This window comes from Rhineura floridana, chromosome 1 (genome assembly GCF_030035675.1).
Source record: "Rhineura floridana isolate rRhiFlo1 chromosome 1, rRhiFlo1.hap2, whole genome shotgun sequence".
NCBI classification, from domain to species: domain Eukaryota; kingdom Metazoa; phylum Chordata; class Lepidosauria; order Squamata; family Rhineuridae; genus Rhineura; species Rhineura floridana.
In genome coordinates, this window is record NC_084480.1 from 208,306,415 (window position 1) to 208,330,254 (window position 23,840).

The following is a 23,840-nucleotide window of genomic DNA, read 5'->3' on the forward strand; positions in this document are numbered from 1 at the left end:
TTGGGACCAGACATTCTGAATGCAGCCTGATGGGTCATGTATGCATGTCAGATGCTCAATAACTCCTGTTTCTGCAGTCCCATACATTAACAAAACCCAGGTTTTCTTAGCCCGATAGTGTGCCAAGCATGCCTGTTGCATTTGGGTTGATGGGTTAGAAGTTTTGTAGGCCTGCTTTGGAATGATTCCTTAATCTAGCAATGATGGACATGGCCTATGAGGTTATATCTGCTTCCTTAAGAGTTCTTCAGGCCTTTTGTTGATAGAACTCAAAGGAGCATGTGAGCAATCTGGTATCATTACAGGTGTAAAAGATAGTTAATCAGGTGTGCTAGCAAAAAGCCTGAATCTTTTGGTCAGTTTCAAAATATTGCTGGTTTTTTGCATTGTAGAGTTCTTTTGACCTTTGAAATAGCAAATAGCCTAATTTTGGTGCATGACACTTGAACAGTTTCAAACCTGATAAAGAGGCTAACAGGATCAGCAACGTGTGTGAAGCAATGCATTCCTTTTCCCATCCTCTCTCAATATAGTAATGGTTTCCACTACCTTTGTACGGTGCTTAGTCATTAATGAACCAACTGTAAAGTGCTAACTGGAATATTTCTTGTTGGTGTAAACTAAGGGGGGGCTTTTTCCTTATTTGTCCATAAAGAAACCATTTTTCTAGTACTGTATGAATTAATACAATGTTAGAAGAGCTGGGGGGAAGCACTAATTAAAATGAAACAAATATTAAATAAAAATGCAATGCACTTGAATGCTACATGACGAGTAAAGGTTGCACGGGTTGCTATAGTCAGGCTTGCTACTAGTGACTGACAATCTTGTGAAACTCCTAGACCCCAAGTTGAAGAGGGAGTGTTACTTAGAACACATAATACACAACGATCCATTTTCATGAGGTGCAGTGATGTCTATTTTTTTTAAATCCAGTAGATGTGGAAAACAAGATGACAGCTATGGTGGAATGTCCATGTTTAAAGGCAGTATATATGCTGGGGACAAAGTGAATGGTCATCATTGTGCTTGTGACCTCAGAGGCATTGGCTTACTATTGGAGACATAGTGTTAGATACATCTTTTGGTCTGATAGAAAAAATGTTGCAGTATCCCATTTGTCAGACCTCTGCCTCATCACCTTTTTTGTGCTGGTGGCTGTTAGTGTCCCATGACATGTCACTGTTTCCTTTTGATGCTCTACATATTCAGTGTTGTATGGGAATACAATATAGCTCTGGTGACTGGGTGATTGTGTGCATAGAATAGCTGATAGCCCCACTGCAACATGTCAAGTTGTAGAACTAACCCATCCAACAGTTCAAGTGACACTACTCCAGACCCTTCTAGGATCCTAGTTCCCTACTTTCAAACAAATACAGTTCTACCCCTAATATTGCAGAAGCAGGTTTGAATGTGCCCATTTCCTCTTAATAATGATTTGAAACAAAAACCAGAGCTTGGAAAAGTTACTTTTTTGAACTACAACTCCCATCAGCCCCAGCCAGTGCCATGCTGGCTGGGGCTGATGGGAGTTGTAGTTCAAAAAAGTAACTTTTCCAAGCTCTGACAAAAACATAACCTGGACCGTTGCTTTCATTTCTTTTAAAACTTAATATGCTGCATTACTGATTCCATGGGTGTTCTCCTAACTTCTGTGGCTTTGTCATAAATAGTTAAAGGGTTTATAAACCAGGGCTAACAATTGTATGCCCTATAGGCCCCCATATTTCTAGTTTTTGTTTTGTTTTCACAAAACTGAACATTTTGTGTCCATTGGGCTTGTGAAATTTTCCCATGGAGGTTATGTCTTAATGTAGCATTTGTCCAATTATGCTTTGCATGCTATACTAATGGCTAAACATAATAGACTCCATTCATTATAAATTTCTATGCACATCTTTTGGTACATATATTATTTAATATTGCTAAATGAGGGGGTTGAAATACACTCTTATTCCTGGTTTTTATTGTACTGAGCACTTAAGTGAAATTCTAAGAGCAGCAGAAAATTGAGAACCAACAAGGACAATGCAGACTGAATTTTCTTTAGTAATGCATCAGTTTAATTCTTTGAATATTTTTATATTCAATTTAAAGGGTGAAAATGATGTGGAATAACTGCTGTGTGTATATACTTGAATGCTGAACTATGCACAGCACAACATATAATTCCAGAAAACTGGATTAACTTTTACAGAGGTCTCAGCTGCAGGGAGGGGTATCTAAATCTGAGAGAAGGGCAGCCAGTTTGGCAATAATTTCTCCTAAGAAAAAGCAGGGCTGCTAGTGAATGGAAGATCCTCCGCGGCGCAGAGTGGTAAGCGGCAGTAATGCTGCTGAAGCTGTGCTCACGGCCGGAGTTCGATTCCAACGGGAGGAAGTCGAATCTCCGGTAAAAGGGGTCGAGGTCCACTCAGCCTTCCATCCATCCGTGGTCGGTAAAATGAGTACCCGGCATACGCTGGGGGGTAAAGAACGGCCGGGGATGGAACTGGCAATCCCACCCCATATATATGGTCTGCCTAGTAAACGTCGCAAGTCGTCACCCTAAGAGTCGGAAACGACTCACACTACAAGTGCAGGGACACCTTTACCTTTTTGCTAGTGAATGGCAGTAGTGCTGGCCCTCTCCGTACAAGGAAAACTGGGCAAAACTGAGTATTGGAATGAGGCACTCCAGCAGCGTGTGCCTTTTAGAACTCCTCTGAGCCAGGAACATGGAGGGTTTTAATTGTGTGGTGCCTCATTGGGAGGCTACTTTCTGAATGACTCCTGTAGCTTTGAAATGTTAACTAAATGTTAAGTTTTCCATCAAAAATAAATGTTATAACTGTATAGGAATAGTGTCCTTAACTGTGTACATTGTCACACTTTTAAATTCTTAGACTGTAGACAAAATCAGCTACTCTGGTTCTTGCTTTGGAGAGCTGCAAGGCTCGGTGAGAATGCTGAATCTTAAGATATCTTGAGGCCAGCATTCTGATATGGCAGGGGCAGGGAACTGGATCACGTGGACATAGCCTGACCTTTCCTCTAACCTCTGCAGACCATTTTGACAGGTGGTGGAGCCCACTGCACCTCTCAATCACCTGATATTACCGTGATGTCAGGGGCAAGTGTCCCTTTGTCCACAGGGCTTGAGGTCAAACTGGGCAAAGGGACAGGACTTTGCTAGTGCTGGTGATCAGCTGATTGTAGGTGCCTGCAAACCCCCCCCCCCTGGCAGGGAGCTGCATCATTACCTGCCCCACACTTGGCATCATATATGAAATGTAGGACAAGGTGGGTGTGGCATGTGGAAAACAGCCTTGCTGGGCCTAATCAGGTCTGTAGGACCACTGCTACGATACGACATACCAAATGCATATCCAAAATGCAAAAGCACAACACCCCATCACTCTGATGCCTTTGAAAGAAAACTAATCATTTAAAATTGTAAAGATCACAGCTCTACAAGTGAAAGCATTTAAAAGCCTGTGAAATTTGGGAATACTGACCGGTGTTCAACAACACTATAATCAAATTGTTATGGAAATTCAGAGGGTTTTTTTTATAATATTGTATTGGGGTAGAAGCTAACATTTAAGCTGGCTGCAATGCATAAACTTATTAGAACTGCTTTGAAATTGCAGTCTTAACTTCATTATCTGAAATAAAGTCTCTTGAAATGGTTTGGAGATTTCCCCAACATTCTATAATTATTTCCCAAGCTGAAACAAATATTCATGTATCAGTTATTGAGCCAGGTAGAAAGGGCATTAACTTAGTACCAGAAGAAAGCAGCAAACAACCTCAGTTTATGGAATTTTATTTTAAGGAAACTGATATTAGCAAACAGTAACACCCAGACACAGCAACACAAGTTTAATCATACCATTGGCATTTTGAAAGCAAATGTACTCTGAAAAATATTAGACAGCTTATGATAAGACTGAGTGAAGAATGTGGAGAGTAAGACAGCTCAAACAAAGATAATGTAATATGTTCAAGTAAATATCTGTGCGTGTTTCAGAATACTGAGGCTAGTCCACCACGGCTACAGGAGAAGAGTTCATTCAGTATCAAACGTTCTGCGGGCATTCAATAACTAGCTTCTCTGTTGAATAAAGTTGACCAATGCTGACCTAAAAGAAAAGAAAAATAAGTATGGCTATAACTTCTCACATGCAGTTTTTCCTGCAAGGGATCATGCTGAAAGACCCACCAATAAGTACAAGAAAATCATCTGTGTTATGTTTAGTTTGACACAGGCTTGAGTAGATACCCCTTTCATGATTCTGCTTAGTGATGTGGAAGCTACTGCTTTGTTGTGTTTTTGCTTCACAACTCTAAAATAGGTTAGGCAGAGAGATACCAGACTTCCTTGCGTATGTCATAGTTCAGAGGAGACTGAATTTGGGCTTCCTAAGTCTAAAACTAACACCACTCTTGCCACTTACTGCACTAGCTCAACAGCAGGGTAATAAATGATTGCGTACACAAATATGCAAATTAACATTATGCGAACACAACTTCCATTAATGTGTTCATCAGGATGTGTGAGGGCTTGTCCATGCTGCCCCCCCTGCCTTTTCTATTCTCAGCCATCCCACACTGAACAGAAACGTATGAAGGGGGTTTGGAAGCATGTTCAGCTAAATGCCTTTACTAGCTGCCTCATGATTGGAATCCTAATAATACATGATACAGCTGGACATGCTTATAAGCTCTCCTTATACCTTTATGCTTCCTCTCCAATTTAAGCCCTCATACATTCTTTTGAACACATAGAAGTGGTGGTCTTTGGTGTTAACACGCAAGGAGGGAAGGGTGTGGGGAGGAATGTGCTAGCTCTACTCCTTGTCACTGTTTTCCATTAGTGGAGGATAATTTTGGGAAGTGGGGGGATCTCCTGCAGTGGTGGAGGCTCCCTGTGCTTGAGAACCCTGGAAAACCGGGGTGTTAAAATTTGCAGGGAGCCTCCAGGAGTACAGTCTCCCCATTTCAGACATTTGTCCTCCAACATGTGACAGGGACAGGGAGAAAGGACATGGAGCTAGATTGCTCACCAATACAGCCCCCCCAACAGTATTTTAACAATGAAGGAGAGTGCCCAAAGAGGGCTACTCACACACAAAAAACTATCACCTATGTGTAGCTTCAAAAGTCTAGTGGCTTTTATATTGCATCTTTTCAAGAAGCCTGTCTCCTTGGGAAGCCTATTTCTGCAGAATGACTGATCTGGCCCAAGATGCACATTGGGTTTTGGACTTTTCATCATGATGGAAGCATGGTGCCCCGTTTTAAAGGCAACACTGGTTTTCTCTGCAAGGAAGCACTCCATTCCTTTGGTACCCAGAAGTATCAACAACAGTCTATGAATAACACTGACAGGCAGAATAATAATAGTAATAATAATGTTTGTAACATGCCTATATAGAAATCATTTAGCTTTATAACAAGAAATTGGTTGTTAAATCCTAGTTACTTGTGTTTAAATTGAATGCAGCTTCTGTCAAACAGGACCTTAAAAGCTAATGATTATTTCTTCAGTGAAACTATTATTACACTCCACTAATACACTGGATTTTTGATACATGTGGCAAAGATTTGGCTCTTTAAAAACACAGTCATTATTCAGAATGAGAGATCAAGGGTTGCAGCTTAATGCTGACTCTTAAAAAGAGAAAGCATCTCCACCTGAATTACACTGTGACTTCATCTATTTTGTGCTTCTACGCCATCTTTAGAAAAGTTTTTTTCCTTTAATCTCATGGCAGTAAGCATCTTACTACTGTGCCGTTTCACATGTTGTTTAGGTGCATTATGCACCTGTTCCTCTTGCAAGGAGTATCCAGAGTTCTCCTGTGCTGCATTTCCCACCGTTCCTTGCCACCGTCTCAGTGACTTCAGTACTACAGTTCTGTACTTGAAACAACAGCCATAGTTGTTCTTCTAAGAGAACTCTTAGTAGAGTTAGTAGAGCACTTTGCAAAAGGAAGAGGGTAACTTATACAAATCAAGTCCCCAGAAATTAATGGTTTCAGAGTTATGAGTGCATGGACTTTAGACTGCAGACAGGGTGGCATCAGAAAATGCTACAGTATCTTCCATGTACATAGCTCCTCATGCATTTTTTTTTAAAAAAATCTAGCACAATTGGGCTACTATTCTAGCCAAACCCACACCTTGTTCTAGGGGAGAGGGCTGGGAACTGAATATAGAGGCGGGGGGGGGGGCACATGAGGTGCCTGGGCTGGAGGTTATTCGCCTGTTTCAAAGAGCAAACAAAAACTTGCAGGGAACTTTCCACACAGAGCAGCAGCAAAATTTACAATTTACCTGCTATCTGTAGTACAGGGCATTGTACCATTTCATGCTGCTGCATACATAGAAAGTCCAAGTAACTGAAATTAAAAGTAAGGATTTCATAAAGTGAACTAACTGTTCATGAAAACATGGGCAATTACCTGAATCTACTAATTGCATATAATATTTATAGAGCATAATCTTTTGAACACAGCAATTAAGGCCAGCTGTGGTACATCAGCACTGGGAAGTCTCTGGAGGACACACAAAAAAATGTGGCATTTCAGGGAGCCATCGCATGTGCCAGTTAATGCCTTCCTTTGTTTACGCTTGAAATTTTGTGCTGCTAGCCAACAACAGGAATGCTGGACTGCCCAATGTATGCACGACCTAGAACACAACATTCCCTCCTTGGTGTTCTGGCAAAAGGGAGAGCCAATAGATCAGATGTTCAAGAAACTGTTGAACTTGTAAAACAAATAAAGCTCAGCTGAGCTGATCAACTGGGTAGTCAGCCAAGGAATAATATTGCTGCCAGCTGGGGAGAGAGGCTTTTCATCCAATGTCAGACCAGCACCTTGAGGTGGGCTTTTTACTACTAAACCTATGCCTTTCCAATTTAAACATAATACATACTCTTAATACTCTTACTGGCATAACTGATCACATATGGATTCATGCACGTAGGCCTTTGTGCCAACTACACTTTATAGACTGGTTCCTGCATGGATAATTTGCAGCTAAATGCATGAACTGACTTCATCAGGGTGGATTGATTAAAATAAAGAGGATTTAAAATCATCAAGAAACAAGTTCTGATGGTTTCCAGTTGTCCAATTCATGTATTTCCTGAACAAGAATTTGTACACATGGGTTGCTATAACAATTAAAGCATACAATTTGCCACAATGGAGTCTTTAAGCTTCCCCAAAAACATAACCCAAAATCTCTGGTCCTGAGGCCCACATGCCTTTTGAAAAACAAATTTATATTTAAAATAGAGCTTAACATTTGTCATCTTAAGATCTATGTGACTTGCATATGGGCACGTTTCCCCCCCAACTAGATGATGACTGCAGAACTGAACATTCATGTCCCATTCTATAAGTAAATAACTAATAGTGAGTAACAGCAACAGAGGAAGCTTGCACCAAGGGTGACTTTTCCTGGACTGTATCATCTGGAGCTGCATGTTTACCAAGGGGGGGGGGAGAATCCCCCCTGCAAACAGAAAGCTAACATGTCAAGGTGAAGAGTTCAGATCAGATTTCTCCCTAGCATGCCGGTTTTCATCTCCTCCCATACAAACCTTGCCTGTATTTTAAGGTCTTTGGAAGAGGCCGTTCCCTCAGTTCCACCAATGTCTGAAGTGTATTTGGCAGGCCCATTTCAGTGGCTGTGCCCAGACTCTGGAACTCCCTTCCTCCCCTCTCTGATGGTCTTCCTGTTATAGACCTTTTTATTTAGACACACCTTTGGCCCCTGGAACTGATCTATTTTCTGCAGTTGTTTTTGTTTCATTTTTTAAACCTAGTTGTTTTATATATAGATTTATATTTTGTGTTGTATTTTATGTTGATTAGCCACCTTGGGCATGAATAAGTGGAAAGGGAGGATAAAAATTTAAACAATAAATACACAAAGATGGGAGAGAATTCAAACAGGCAATTTACCATTGCAACCTAAAGAAAATCAGTCCAGAAAAACTTTATCACCAGATTCTACTGAGAGTTAAAACTGGCCCTAAGTGGTTTGCTTTCTTTTAAAGTGGTGTGATGGATTGCAGATCCAGTTTTAGCAGGTCTGTGTTCACAGCACTTTACAAATGGGGAAAAAGAAAAAATCCTCAAAGGCCTTTTGGACCTCAACTCTTGTAGGTGTTGCTGGCAAGGAGAATAGCAAATGCTAATTTCTGCTTCCCTAACAAGAAGATTTTTTACATGGGCTCCAACTTTACTTTTCCTGGCACAACTTCTCTTCCGTTTCAGTGTTACCATAGAAACAAATGGAAAAACCAAAAAAGGGAGGAAAGGTCTTCAAGATCGTAACCGCTGCAGAGATGACTGTTGCCTCTCTAAGACCAGAGTGCTTAATGTATTCAGTTGCCTAAGTTGACTCCTCCTATATTTTTTGGTGCCGATTTTATAAAGTCTCTCCCCGCTGCCATGCTGATTGAACTGAAAACAAGCAGAAATGTTGCTCCAACATTTAACATTGGCACAAGCTGAGAGACTTGGCAGATCCAAGTACAGCAACTGCTGAATTTCTGGTTTACTGATTTTAGCCTAATTAGAGTGAGCCCAACTTGATGCCTTTATCCTCCTAAACTCCCTCTTCAGAATTCCTGTATCATCCTAAAATCCCTCTCCAGAATTATGCATATTTTGTTTTTTGCAGAAAGGGGCTCTTCCTTCCAATTAATAAACTGAAATATTTATGCAGGCTTGCTGAAAGTGCAAACATCATTTGTGAGCATAATGTCACACACAGCAAATTTAATTCGAAGAGATGAGAAGTACAAAATGATTCTGAGATATAAAATTTGAAGAGATAAGAAGTACAAAATGATTCTGAGATATAATGAATGAGCAACTGTAAAAATCCAGTTTCAGGTGTGTTTTATAAAGGCAGAAAGTAGCTTCTTGCTGGTTTGTGTTTAGTGCTTATCAGCATTGATAGGGACCAAGAACATTTAGCCCTGCATCCCACAACATATATCCTATGATTGGTGGACCTGAGATTGGACCTGACTGACACCATTTTACAAAGTACAAAGCTTCTCTTTGGCAGTCATTCTAGGTCAGTCGCTTATAATTGCTTTGTTTGTGACTCTTTATTGGTCTTCTCTCCCTTGTTTTTTTCTCAGCAAATTAACTGACGGCTTCCCCAGAGCCAGTTTTGAATATTCAGTCTGTTCTTCTTCCTCTCCTCTTGCTTCTCAATTGTTAACAGCTATTGGACCATGGTAAAATGGAGTCAGAGAACCAGCGGAGGTCCTGATCAATCTGCCAAACTCCTGGATGGTATATTTCAAGGCAACTTCAATTGTCAATGTGGCCAAATGCCTTCTGGGTGATAATGTGTTCAGGAGTGGAGGTGGTAGAGGAGGTGGTGGTGGGAACCAGGCTGCAGTTGCCTGATGTTTGAAATATTTACCTACAATTGTTTATAAAGCCAATTTATTCCTGTCCTTCAAGCTAGCTTCAGACATACTATTGCCTGAAGTGGAGCCCAAATGCTCTTGCCACCAGTAGGGCTAATGCTGCATCATTCAAACACCAAACTCCTGACTTCATCTATTCCATCCCCACTCCCAGTATGGGGCTTCCTGAATCAGGCCACTTCATAGGGTTGGCCATGAATTTCTAGAAAACTGAAGTGTAGCAGTTCCAGCTCGAAGTTAAAACGATGAAACTGAGGTTATCATACTTTGGACACATAAGGAGAAGCAGGGCCGGTTCTAAAGGGCAGCCAGGTGGGGCACTGGCCCGAGGGCCCCTGGAGCTACAGAGGGCCCTCCCATCTCCCATCTCCTTCCACGATCCACGGAAGCAGGACAGGAGCCGCGGATTGTGGGACAAGAGCCTCTGAACTGCTGCCATCCCCCCGCTTCACTTACCTTTTTCTCCGCTGTTTTTTGCGGTTTGCCATCAACTAAGATGGTGGCTGAGGTTTCCGGCTGAAGCCTCTGCCGCCATCTTGGTTGATGGCATGCATGCGTGCTACATGTGCACATTGCTGCCATCAACCAAGATGGCGGCAGAGGCTTCAGCCCCTTAGGGAAACCATGGCCGCCATCTTAATTGATGGCAAACCTGCGCATGCAGTGTGTGCAGCTGCAAAAAAAGTGGAAAGGTAGGTGAAGCCGGGGGGATGGGACGGGACGGCGGGTGGCTCAGAAGCTCCTGTCCTGCGATCCCTCCTGCGGCTGTTTCCGCGGATCACGGAAGGGGAGCGGAGGGGCTCAGGGCACGCTGGTGTCCAAGGGTCCCGACAAGCCTGGAGCCGGCCCTGATGAGAAGTCATGATTCACTAGAAAAGACAATAATGCTTGGAAAAACAGAAGGGAGTATAAAAAGAGGAAGGCCAAACAAGAGATGGATTGATTCCATAAAGGAAGCCACAGACCTTAACTTACAAGATCAGAACAGGGTGGTTCATGACGGATGCTCTTGGAGGTCGCTGATTCATAGGGTCGCCATAAGTCGTAATTGACTTGAAGGCACATAACACCCAAACAGTTCCAGGTCTTGCTAATTTTACAAATTTCTCTATTTCATGGGGCCTCTGTCTATGACATTATATTAATTTATGTACTACTATAAAAGAAGGGGGGAGGGGAAATCTGTTTCCAGACTGCATTACACATACTCAGGGCTATTCACATATGTATGTTCATCAGTTTTTGAAAAAATATTCATTTTTTTCATTTTCAGAAATCAACAACAAAAAGAGAAATCCCTCCCTTCCCCCAAAGTGAGTGCCTTCATCAGACAGAAACAAAACATACAGTATTGCCTGTCAAATAAAAGTATGATGCCATAAATACACATTATTTGCAGGTGCCCTATATCCATGCTCTTTCTTGGCAGCATACAGTAGGGCCCAGCTTACCGGTGCTTCGCTTTCCGGCGTTCCACTAATGCAGCGGCAGGAAATTCCCCGTTTTAAAGCCAGTTTTGCGCTTTTGCGGCATTTTTGCATCATTTTCGCTCAACACGCCCCATTATACTCAATGGGTTCCACTTTAGAGTGATTTCCGCTTTATGGCAGCAGTCCGGAACGGAACCTGCCATATAAGCGGGGCCCACCTGTATTCAATAAATTTAACTCAAACTGGATAAAAAGATTCTGAATGTTTTTGCATTCTCCTCTCCCTAACAACATTAGTTAATTTTTCCATAACAGCTAAGCAGAGCTTGGAAAAGTTACTTTTTTGAACTACAACTCCCATCAGCCCCAGCCAGCACCATGCTGGCTGGGGCTGATGGGAGTTGTAGTTCAAAAAAAGTAACTTTTCCAAGCTCTGCGGCTAAGTCTCAAAGTTCATGGAACCAAATTTCTATCAAATCCACTTGTTTTGTTGCTATGTGCCTCCAAGTCGACTACAACTTATGGTGACCCTATGAATCAGCAACCTCCAATAGCATCTGCCATGAACCAACCTGTTCAGATCTTGTAAGTTCAGGTCTGTGGCTTCCTTTATGGAATCAATCCATCTCTTATTTGGCTTTCCTCTTTTTCTACTCCCTTCTGTTTTTCCCAGCATTATTATCTTTTTTAATGAATCAAATCCAAGCAATTGCCAAACGAGCCGCAGTCATAATAGGTGTAATCAAATGTTTATGATTTAAGACTTGAGCATCATCAACAAAAATAGAAGTGCCATGCTTGGATCCTGAGTGATAGATTGTTTTGTAATCAACTCAGTTTCCAAAAATCCTTTGACCTAAAACTGTTGTATCTTAGGACAAGCTTACCACATATAGTATCAGGAGCCCTGTTGCCCATACTCCCTCCATCAAGGAGAGTTATTCAGCTTTGCAATCCTACCCAGCAAAGCAGGGTAAATGTACCAACAGTATAGATTTTTTTTAGGGCATTCTCTCGTATCCTGGCCGAAGTGGAACAGAAAGGAGATTTGGTTGCAATTACATTCCAGCACGCCTCATCAACCTGGAGGCCCATTCCCTGTTCCCAATGCATTTTATGCTGATGACTGTAACCAGACTGAGCATCACTTGATCACTGAATGTGCCACACTACAGATAGAAATAATGTCACAAAATAGTGTCACCCCTTATCTCAAACACATTTGGCTTGTGCATCCAACCAACTCTTATCAATTTCTGTACTATATTGCTGCATGGTTCTTTGCGGAGATGTGTACAGACATACTTCTTACCTATAGGATTTCTGATTAACCCAGAACGGCAGCCATGCAAAATCTATTCAAAAGCCAGAAACCATCTGGATTCTCATCAATTTATAACACCAAATTAAATAAGCTAAAGCTGCATTTCATTGAGGCTCTTTTGCTACACAATGGTCTTTTCTATTTTTCAAATAACCTGTCCTTTAATTTGACTGACTTTCTGATATAAAAAAGCAATTAGGTTTTGGCAAGCTGGAAAAAGAACTTGTTTACCTTATTAATGTCATTTGCACTCAGGGAATGCCTTCCTACACCACAAAGGTCTCCTCTAAGGAGAATTTTATTCAGAATAAACATTGCATGGGTGCTCAAAGGGAACTAATGGAGGTACAAACAGTCCCTGTCCAGTACAACAGAACTTCAGGATGGAACAAACGTGCCCATAATTAGCAGTTTGCACTGCAATTGCAATTATAAATTTGCTTTGACCCCTGCCACTCCATAAGTTCCCCATCCTCTGTTAACCTTCATCCATGTCTCAGTCTATTTTGAGAGTCATTTTCAGGCAAGGGCTTTGCTTCGAAGTTGTGCTATTACAGCTTTACATTCAATGCCCACATAGCATCAGCCCCTCCCCCCAAACTGGCACTGAAGAAATAAGAACTTAGCATGGTATGTAACTGTTCGAAAGAGGGCAGGTTTTGCATAGTCCACCACCACTTCAAAAAGTTGTTACTCAGGCTGCAACTCTGGGAAAGTGAAGTCCCTCACTGAACTGCCCTGCCCGTAATACCTTTCTGTGGACTGTGTGACCACAGAAAATGAATACCAAATGCAAAAATGGAATTTGGTAACAAAGTAGGGAACCCAACATATTTCAAGTTACAATAACATATTTAGTTCAAAAGACGCTTCTGTTTAATACCCAATATTCCCTGTTGGGAGAGCTTATTTCAGCTCAAAATATATTGTATTTCCTGCTTTTTCAAATCATTTCCAAACTTTGCACCTATTAGTCATTTTCTTTTGGTTATGTTTGAATGGGTGCTACCCTGTCACTGTGCTGTTGCTAGCAGCCACCCACAACGTACCGACAGGGTTCAAACCACCTTCTATGAACTAGCTGCAATGACCAAACACATTGAAACAAATCATATGCACAAAATGGAAATGGGAAGTCTCTAGTTCCCAGGAAGACATTGCCCAGGGCATATCCACCCACCTATATGTGCACACACACCACACGTTTGCAAGCTGTTGGCTTCCCCTGCTATTCAACTCCTAGCTTCTAGTTTGTTTTTCAAATGCCTCTTTAGGGGAGGGAAAGAGAGAAAAACAGTTTTTACTCTCAGAGTCTGTTTACTCAGAACTATTGCTGATGGGTAGGCAAAGGCTGGGGAGCACTGACCTAGAGCGTCCGTGAACATCAGGTTCTTGTCTGTTCATTCACTCTTTGGCGTCCTCTCAGGTTGCCAATCACAGAGCAAGTTGCAGCTGTGATTTCAGTGGGTTGTCCACTTGTCCTTGGCAACTCAACTGACCCGAGCAAACAGAGCTGAAAATACAGTCCCTTTACAGTGAATTCTGCATCTAACCCCATGCCAGAGGTGTAAGGCGGGGCCGTTCATTAACTAAAGTTGCACACTTAGAGCCAAAATCATAAAGTAAAATATAAAGACCCATAGAAATCATACCTTTGTGGGCTCCTGCTGGGAGGAAGGGCGGGATATAAATCAAATAATAAATAAATAAAAGAATAGAGTGTACTATTTGTCCTTATGGATGCAGAGTGAAGCTTATAAACATGCTTGAAATGTGCTGAAGCAGGGATGGGGGAACCTGTAGCCCTCCAAATATTGTTAAGACTCCATTCCCCATCATCCCTGACCACTGGCCATGCTGGCTGGGGATGATGGGAGTTGGTCCAACAGCATCTGGAGGGCCGCAGGATCCCCATCCCAGTGGTAAAGGTTCAGAAACAAGTAGCCAAATCAGGAAGGAGCCCTGACTGAATGTTTCCTAATCTTATGGTTTCCAATGACATTTCATGAGTGCTACAAAGCTTCTCCCAGGGCTTGTCTGTCTATGGACACAGCAATGTAAGAAAAGGGACAATTGCAAAAAAACCCTCCACTTGTGAAGACTTGGCAAGTGATATGCAGATCATCTGCTGCAAAAATCCAGGCACCCAAGTTACAAGTTGTCCCTTGTAAATGACAAAATTGGGCCTGGAGGTTGGCATTCAGGTTGCTGAAGAAAGCAAGTTTCTTCTTCTTCCCCATGAGCTGCTGGGGGTACAACATGGTGCCACCTCCTCTTATAGCCTCCTTTTTCAACACTCTTTTCTCCCTGTGAGTTTTTGTTTTTCCCCATGGCCTTATTAGACTTTCTTTCCCCTCTCCATTGGTCTTCTTTGCTTCATTTCCACTACATGTTCTCTTCCCCATTGCTCTTCCCCTCATTTTTAGCCTTCCTTCTCCTCCTAATACACCCCTTTCCTTTTCATTCCCCCAAAGCCTTTCTTGGAAGGAGGACTCAATTTGATCTAGGGTGTCCCAAGGCATTGTTGCTCTTCCTGAGTTTAGTCTTTGGAAGAGATGAAGATAATAGCATCAGGTTGTATATGTATGCAGGGTGCCTCTCCTTGACTACTCACCAATTGCAACCAGCAGTTGCTCCAATAAGACAGGCATCCTAACCTGGAAGTCTAACAGATTTGGAGCAGTTTGGGTAGCCAGCCAAAATTGTGCTTGGCATACCCCAGCCAACTCTGCAGGAGAGGCTGGCTCTTGCTTGATATGAGTTTATGCTCAAGATCCATGATGATCGGGTGGAATCCTCCTGCCCTTCTTGCTAGTAATGAACTGGCTGAGGACTCATCCCTGTTACACTGAGCCTCCAAGACTGTCCGGTATCAATGAGAAGTCATACAGATTTCCGAGTGTCTCTGAGGATCCATGTAACATCCGGGAGAGCCCTCACACTTCTCCCGAGAGGAAGGATGTTGACTTTTCCTGACTCTGCCCTGGGTATGTTAAAAGAACTACCAACCAGTGGCAAGCTAATGGGTGCATTTATAGACCCTTGGATCTGAGCCAGTGTGCCTCTCATTGAAGCCTTTTAGAAAGTGGCAGTTGCAAGATCAGAATGCACCAGTGAGAATAAGGATCCCTCGTCTTACTGGCACAGCCTTTTCCTCCAAGCACACTCCAAGAAAATCTGGCTAGCTTTTCAGATTTTTTTTGCATCCTCAGCCAAATCTGAGAATCACAAAGTTTTATCTGTCTCTACGCAGCGAGAGTCAGCGTCAAAACACAGCAAGAGGCTGAGCAGGTAGACGTCAGCTTCTTTCCAAAGGTCAAGCTGTAGGGATCATCACCCTGGGAGGAACCCTCACCCGTGCGCAGACGGCAGTAAGCAACGGCCTGCATGCACCACGACAGCAGCAGCTTTGACAGATGTCCCCTTAGGAATGGAAGGACAGCCACTAACAGCAGCAGCTCTACATAATTACATGCAATATATCCCAAAGACAGAGAATTCAGTATAACAATCCGCCTCCTCTCTCATATGATGTCAAACTATTGAGTAACTGGCTTCAGATATACTAACATCATCATCATCATCATATTTCTGTATGTTTGGGGGGGGCAAGGAAACTCTTAAATCACGTAGCCTCTGGCAGAAACAGGTAATCCCAGCCTCTTTTTTCAGCCTGATGGACTCACAGAACACTTTAAAGAATCAAGTTCATAACGTCGTGCTAACACTTCTTTCAACTTTGGGCACATACATTTGCAAATATAAGTTTCTGACATCACACTTTTTAAGCGTCACTGGAATGCAAGATTGCTACAGGGAGTTTTTGAGTGTTTTAAGCTTTTGGAGTCCTCAGATGAAGCAACTATTGGTCTGTAGGACCGCATAGTCCTAGTTGGTCTGCTGCTATCAAAAAGAATACATACACAAACATAAAAATAGCTTTGTACATTTCCTAAGCAATAGTTAGGAGTGTGGGAAAGAGCTGTCCATGCAAGTTCCTTTAATTTATATCCCAGTCCTAAGCATCTTTATTTGGAAGTCAAGTGCCACTGAGTTCAACTAGTCTTGGACTGAAGAGTTATGTGGGGATAAATTCCATTTGTATCAGTGGGATTAAACTTTCGAGTAAACATGTATAGGATTGGATGAGAAAGCAGAAATCTTAAGATGTTTATTTGAAAGTAGGATCCTCAACATTTTTACCGGCTGTTGCTCCTATGTCTTGAACAAAAACATGCTCTGCTCTATTAGCAGGTGATAATGCTTAAGTTCGTATTACAAAAAAAGTCACCACCTGATTTTTTGCAGATCAAGCTGATGTTAAAAGGCACAGCAGCAGGGTTTTTTTGGTCAGCTTAGAAACTCCTAACTGGAAGCAAATCCTGCTGCTTTGGGCTGAACTTACTTCCACGGACATGGGGGGGTTGGGTTTTTTATTTGTTTTAAAAATACGTTATTTGCCAGCTCTTCTCCAGCAAACCCAGTTTCTTTATATTTTCCTAAAAATGAATTAATAACCCTGGCTTCCTTAAAATAAACACACCACACATTTATTCCTCATTTCACCAGAAGTTACAGATGGATGCAACCCTTCACCTTAGCTCTGCCTCCCTGTGATCAAGTGCATGAGCAGGAGGGGAAAAAATTGTTCAGCATTTGTTCTAATTCTTTTTGGAAGGGGTGTTTATCATCGTAAGTTGTAGTAATGTTCTCAGAGAGCGCTGGGTTGCTTAAAAAGCAGCTTCCGCTGTTTTTCCAGACAGTATATAGCATGAGTAAATATGAATGTCTGGACCTTCTGTGACCATTAACTTTTTATCTTGCTGAAATTCGAAAGGTCATGTGTATCCTGCAACCCTTTTCCTCTCATCCCCTCAGTTAAGAGTGGAGAGATCTGCTCTGCAGATACAAGTTGGTAGAAGCAGCTTGGAGCTTAACTTGCTCCTACGTTCCTGCGAGGAGTGATTTCTGCCTCTCCTCCTCGATCTGGCAATCATATTCCACACCATTCCCAAAAGCCGCCCAAACCCCAGGAGCAGATTTTCAGTGGTGGGAGCACAGAGGCTGCAGAAGTGGGGGGGGGGAAATGCTGTTTCCTTTCATAGGAGGAAAGTTAAGATCCAAGCCGCTGTACCGTGCTGCCAATTAATTTACTCACCACCCCAGTTCCACACTCACAATCACCAATGTGGATCAGAATCCTTGCCGGGGTGGGGGTGCAGGACCATAAATTGAAATAATGGGAAGACATCCACCCTTTTACTACTCTTTATTCACCTGCTGAATATATGGTGTCTAAAGGGCTATTTTACACTAAATGGCCTGAAGTTGACACCCGTAGAATACATATTTTAAGAGATGGCGACAGAAAGAGTAAATAGATGTCAAAGTGCTTTCACTAGGGGACAAACTTGCATAAAATTTGCATCTGCTCATGTATATGTACAGGTGCCTATGACAGTCTCTGAGCAAAGTGATGGCGGGTCGCTGGGGCCTCGCAGGCAGTGCACACTCAGCAGACCTGCAAGCAAAGTGTGGGGGTGTGGAGAGAAGCAGTAGATCCAGGGCCCAGTACAAGAGAGCAGGACTCTGGCCTCCTGGGCCACCCCCTAATACCATCCATGTGCTTTGGGCTCCCACTGTCTTGCCCAATGGCTCTGTAGTGAGAGCTCAATGGCATCTGGATACCAGGGAGCAATGGAGGGGAAGGGAGGGAGGAGAGCTTACATAAGATGCCACAATTAGGCTACCCAGGGGCTGCAGCATAACCTCTAAAGCCAAGTAACTGTCTGAAGAAGCAGAAGAACCACCCTTGGCTGTTTCTCTTCCTTCCTGGGTTGTGGAAGGACCAATAGTTGAGGCATTGCACTCCAACAAAGTTTTAGCCTGTTTTCAGTCTTTTTATACCACAGAGTCTTGCTCTGGTTTCACCTCCTCCCCTGCCCAGTGCCTGCTTTGAAGGATTTTACAGGTGGGGATCTGACGCTTTCAAGGAACCCACAAAAGAGCTCATGGTCAGAGATTCATCTGACTGAACATCTACGGAGCATGAGGGTGCCTGTCCCTATGTCAAGTCTAGCTACAACGCCCTCAGAGGGAAACTCTACCCTTGGCTTACAGGAGTGTCTGCGCCCCCTCCGTCTAAATGCAATGTAGAGGCGTAACACAGAACTTACAGTCCTAGCAAATCAGTTATTCTGCAAACTGCTCGTAAAGTGCTTGATGCTGTTCAGTCTCCTAATCAGTCTGCAACGTAGGACATTAGAGATATCCTTTTGCAGTTTAAGGAACTCAGAGTAACCATGAGGCCAGCCTGTGAATAAAAGGATAAGGTGCGATTTGAACCCAGCTCTTCCTGTTCTGACATGTTATCTGCTGAACCTGACCACCTGGTGATGCCAAAATGTATTCTTCACTTCCCTATAAAGAATAACTTAACAGGGAAAACAAATAGGAAATTGGGGTGAGCAAAAGACTATGGGGAGAAGGCATCAGGAAGATAAAGCAGGGGAATGCTCTTTCATTTCCTTTACTCCAGCAGCTACACAGACAAAAAAAGGCAAGCCCCAAATCACCTTCTATTTTTCTGAGCAAAAATAGGCTTTACTATTTTCCTTTTAACTCTCCCTGCATCTGACGCTTTAACTGCATAGAAATGGCACATTAGGATTATCTAGGGAAAAACATGGCAAGTATTTTTTCTCTCTTTACACATTCAGACAAGGGATAACATGGGAGAAAATAAACTGCATTGCTCAATTTTAATCCACAGTCATCCCCCCCCCATCTACTTTCTTCCGTTTGTTCCTCTGAAGTTGATAGGAGTTTGGAGGCGACTTATTTTTCTGGATTCTAGGCTGGCCAGTGACCACAGGCGAGTACTTGGGAAATGGCATCTCTTAGTGGCATGGCACAACTTTTGCACTGAAAAGTTCTATCCTTAGCCAGTAGCAGATTAGGAAAGATGTCTACCTGAGGCTCCAAGAGCTGCTGCCAGTTGAGTAGACAACACTGGGAGAGATGGTCTCACTCCAGATGAAGCAGTTCATATTCTGAAATGTTCTCTAAAGGGACAAATACTAGCTTTGATCTGTGTGGGGGGAGGGAGGGAGACAAGGCATATTGAATTAAGCCTCTTTCCCATTTGGACACAAACTTCATCTCTGAGTGCAGAACCAGCTGGCGTCCAGACCATGATTCACTGAAAGAATGTAGTTCAGTGGTAGAGCTTCAGTCTTCCATGTAGAAAGTCCCAGGTTCAATGATTGATGAGAAAAATTCCTGCCTGAAACCCTGGAGAGCCATGGCTGGTCAGTGCAGACAATACTGAGCTATACGGACCACAGGTCTGACTCAGCATACAGCAGTCACTTCCTATGTTCCTATGTCCTTCGCTGCTCATCATGTCCAAACTTCAGTGGCTAGATTACTGGCTGGGGTTCCATTCAGATTGGAGATGCGGGCCATAGTTCAGCGGCAGAGCATTTGCTTCGTATGCAGGAGGTCCCAAATTCAGTCCCCAGCATCTCCGTGTAGGGTTGGGAGAGAACCCTGTCTGAAAACCTGGAGACCCGCTGCCAGTCAGTGTAGACAATACTGAGCTAGATGGACTGATGTATGTTTCGGTATAAGGCAGCTACCTATGCTCCTATCTCATATAACCCCCGTTTTACAACAGCTGCATTGGTTGCCAGTTTGTTTCCGGGCCCCATTTAAGTTGCTCATGCTCATGTTTACAATCCTCAGTGACTTAGGCCCTGAAATATCGCCTCCTTCCCAACAGACCTTCTTGGGTATTGAGATCAGCAGAAAGAGCCCTCTTGGTAGTCTCACTGCCCTCAGGAGAGCCTGGGAGAGGGCATTCTTTGTGGCAGCCCCTAAGTTGGGGAATTACTTCCCCATAGCTGTTGTCTTATGCTCTTCACCCTGGCTCTTGACACTTGAGATGTATATTTTTATTTCATTTCTCTTGTTGTGATTGCAATTTGTTCTTAGTGGTGTGTTTTGTATTGCTGTGACCCACCCTGGGACCTATTGGTAAAAGGAGGGTAGTAGTAGTAGTAGTAGTAGTAGTAAAATAATAATAATAATAATAATATTGTGGTCATGGCCTTTGCAGGGAGAAAGCCATCAAAGGCCTCTCAGTTCATGAAGCCAAGGCGTAAGCACCTCCTAAAGCATGGTCCTCTACCCTTTGATCCAAAGTTTCACAAGCTGGTGAACAGCACCCACACTCTTTTGAATTCAATAACAGAAGACAATAATTTACCAAGGATGTAACAGTAAACAAGGCTTTATTCTCTGTATGCAGCAGTCAGGTCACCATATCAAGATTCCTGTGTACAAAACTGTATTTAAACGGTGCCTGGTGGTGCACTGGAATGGGAATGCATGCAGCAAAGCGCCAAGACTTTTTTTTCAGAGCAGAAGCATCTTTGCTCTGCCAAATTAATGAGGTGATAGCGAGGCTTTTAAGTTTGTTTGTGACAGATTAGTTTAGAGGAAAGTCAGAGAATGAGGAAAATAATCAAACAGAGCTGGATACTTCCTTCTTTTTCTCTGATGGGATTCTAACTTCATGCTAGCAGTTTAAAATGGTAATACTTCTTTGAAGGTTGTTTGGATTTCTAACTAAAAGCTAAAGGTGATTGCATTTCAGCTGGCTGTTCTTTTGTTAAAGCTCAGTGTATTTTACAAATTGAACCTATGCAGTCAGAAGTAAGCATCACTGTGTTCAATGGTGCTTGTTTACAGGAAGCACTAGAAAAGAAATATGGGTTAGCCACTAGATGGCAGTGTTGCACTTTCACTACAGTTGCAATTATTCTGCTTGGAAGGAACAAGAGAATGCCTTTTAATAATATATTTCTCTGGCTACTGTTCATTATGGTACATCTTTAGAAAAAACAAACAACATATCTAGAGTATATACACTTGTCACCACAAGGCAATTTTGCTCTAGCTCTCAACCCTCCATATTAGCTGCCTATTTTAAAAGATGGAGCTCATCTGACAAATCACAAGTTGCAATTTCAATCAAGCTTGCAGCAAACACAAGGCAACTGATTGGTATTTAAGGTACGTTTTGAAAGCAATAACCACATATTGTGTGGAAGACCCCAGGTAGATATGTGATTTGCCTGGACCTCAGCTAGTACCAAGCTTTCAGTTTTGCAATTTTAGAAGACAGAAAAAGTGCTGAGCACTCAAGACTCCCACGTTCATATGGAACACTAGTTTAATTCAGCGCAAAACAAAATGTCAAGATGATGGTGCAATTGAAAAGTTATGTTTATTATTAGGAGATCCTTGAATCCAGCTTTAAACTGATAGTCCAGGATACAGCTAATATGGTACAACCTGATTAGATGATCACATTTCTCTCTTGCATCACACAGAACCAGTTTCTGAACTCAAATTAGCACGTCAGGATCAGTCATTTCACTAAAAGGCCTACTGCATGACACTCTCTCCTCCAATGTCATCCAACATTTATTTGAAAATATTTTTGTTCATCCATTTATTACCACCAAAAAGGTGCCAATGGTATAGACTTGGATGCCCCACCTCTAGAAACCATTTCATAAATCTGAAAGCTCTTCATTTTGTTACATGTATAGGAAGATGACACAAACCCTTGTTTATAGTGTGGATTTATTTACTTTTTTGGTGCCTACACACCTATATCAAATGCATCATTTATCAGAAAAAGGTACTATCTTCAAAGTTATATCTGTTTTGGCACAGAGGCTGTTGTGGGAACAACTAAAGTGCTGTAGTCTGCAAATTTAAGCTGGGATCGATAGACAGCTAAGCCATGGTTGGTGCTAAATATGGGGAATACCACCCCTTTTCCACTGCTCCTGGACGTTAGTAGCCCTTGCCCTCTCCAAAGTTCCCTTCACGTTTTACCAAAACAAATGAATATTTTCACTATTATGAATATTCAAATCCTGTTGCCCTTTGGAACATCCAAAAAGAAGATAGCAAAAGATTGCACAATACAGTAGGGCCCGCTTTTTAGCGTCCCGCTAATACGGTGCCAGTGGGGTGATCAGCTGTAGCGCAGGGAGCTTCAGGGGCCAAACGCTGCCAAGCGTCTGGAGCTCCCCGCGCTCCAGCTGACAGCGATCAGCTGGAGTGCTGGCCCCTGAAGCTCCCTGTGCTCCAGCTGACAGTGATCAGCTGTAGCATGGGGAGCTCCAACCACCGTGCTCCAGCTGATAGCGATCAGCTGTAGCATGTGATCAGCTGTACTGTACAGCTGATTGCGCCGGAGCAGCAGCAGGCTTTGGGCTATGTCCCACTTTGCAGCGATTTTTGCTTTACGGTGTGGGCTGGAACGTAACCCGCCGTATGAGTGGGGCCCTACTGTAGAAAGCCATCATAAAGAAATATGTAATAGGATGTTTCTGTAAACGAGAAGGAAACACTTAGTTTAGATATGTGGCTTGGTAAAGCATGGGGTCAGAATGGCCCCGCCTTACTCAATAAGTAGGACTGGGTCTGGTCAGTGCCTGGATTGGTGATCACATGTATGCCACCTTGGGTTCCATGATGGAAGAAAGGCGGAATATACATGAAGGAAAATCAAAGGTCATACCCATAATAATTGCTGTGGTCAGAAACCCACCACAAAAATATGCCACAAATATTTATGCAGCAAGGTAACAATTTCTGGAACATTCAGAAGCACATAAAGGACCAGTAGCATATAGCAGTGCATTAAAATAGAGCTAGCACGGTGCAGTTAGATTGTAGACCAAGACTGATGACACCTGGATTCAAATCCCCACTTAGCCATTAATGAGACTTAGGTGACTTCAGGCTATTTTCTCCCTATTCTCTCAGCCTAACTTACCTCACAGGGTTGTTAGGAGGATAAAATGCGGGGGGGGCGGCGGCTATAGATGTAACCTTGATCTCTATGATAGAAAAGTAGGCCAAAATGTAATAAAAATAAATAAGAGCAAAACATACTTGCTAAATATACTTGCCCAATGTAAAAATAAGGATTTATGTTAAAAAATTCTGAAACTATATGGCAAGATTCAAAATAGAGTTGAGTGTTAAAAAAGGGGGAGGGGAACATTGTTCACTTCCTTGCATCTCTTTGCACAAACATCTCTCACAAAGGGATTGCTTTGGCTGTACTCATGACCCTTATTCAAAAGCTGCATGTATAATTAGTGCAAATAACTGAAGTTTGCCACATTTGTTTCCATCCCTTCCTCTAGTTAGCTCAGGAGTATACTGGAGTATCCTCATAATAACTTTTTCAAGATAGGAAAAGATCAGAAAACAGAAATACTTGGCTGTATTGCTAATTTTGAAAATACACATGTACATTCTTTTCTCCCAGCATTCATGCAAGTGTATTTCACCTTCACACTTTGTGTTCATGTAGGAAACACCGAGCTGGATCAAGACTATGCTAGCTGAACTTAGTTCACTCTGAAATATAAGTGGGACAACCCCACTGATTTCAATGCAACCGAAATTCTACTAGCTTAGTCTGGAATTTAACTGACTTAATCTGGAACCAACTCAATTATACAGTCTGGATCCATCCCAATGTTATAATTATGGCAAATGTGTCTGTGCCTCTGGAGTGTGAATCAACACTTGATGA

General features: G+C 42.5%; 1 protein-coding gene across 2 annotated transcripts in view; it reads right to left on the reverse strand.

Moving 5' to 3' along the window:
- Positions 1 to 3,795: 3,795 nt before the first annotated feature.
- Positions 3,796 to 23,840, reverse strand: part of LYRM4 (LYR motif containing 4) — a 76,131-nt gene continuing 56,086 nt past the window's right edge. The window contains exon 3 of one of the 2 annotated variants that reach the window (XM_061591281.1): positions 3,796 to 4,127. In XM_061591281.1, coding sequence (XP_061447265.1) covers positions 4,065 to 4,127 — 63 coding nt within the window. In that variant the 3' untranslated portion in view covers positions 3,796 to 4,064. Of the gene's footprint in view, positions 4,128 to 6,322; positions 6,390 to 23,840 lie in introns of those variants that run through there. The other variant, XM_061591273.1, reaches the window with a different exon arrangement.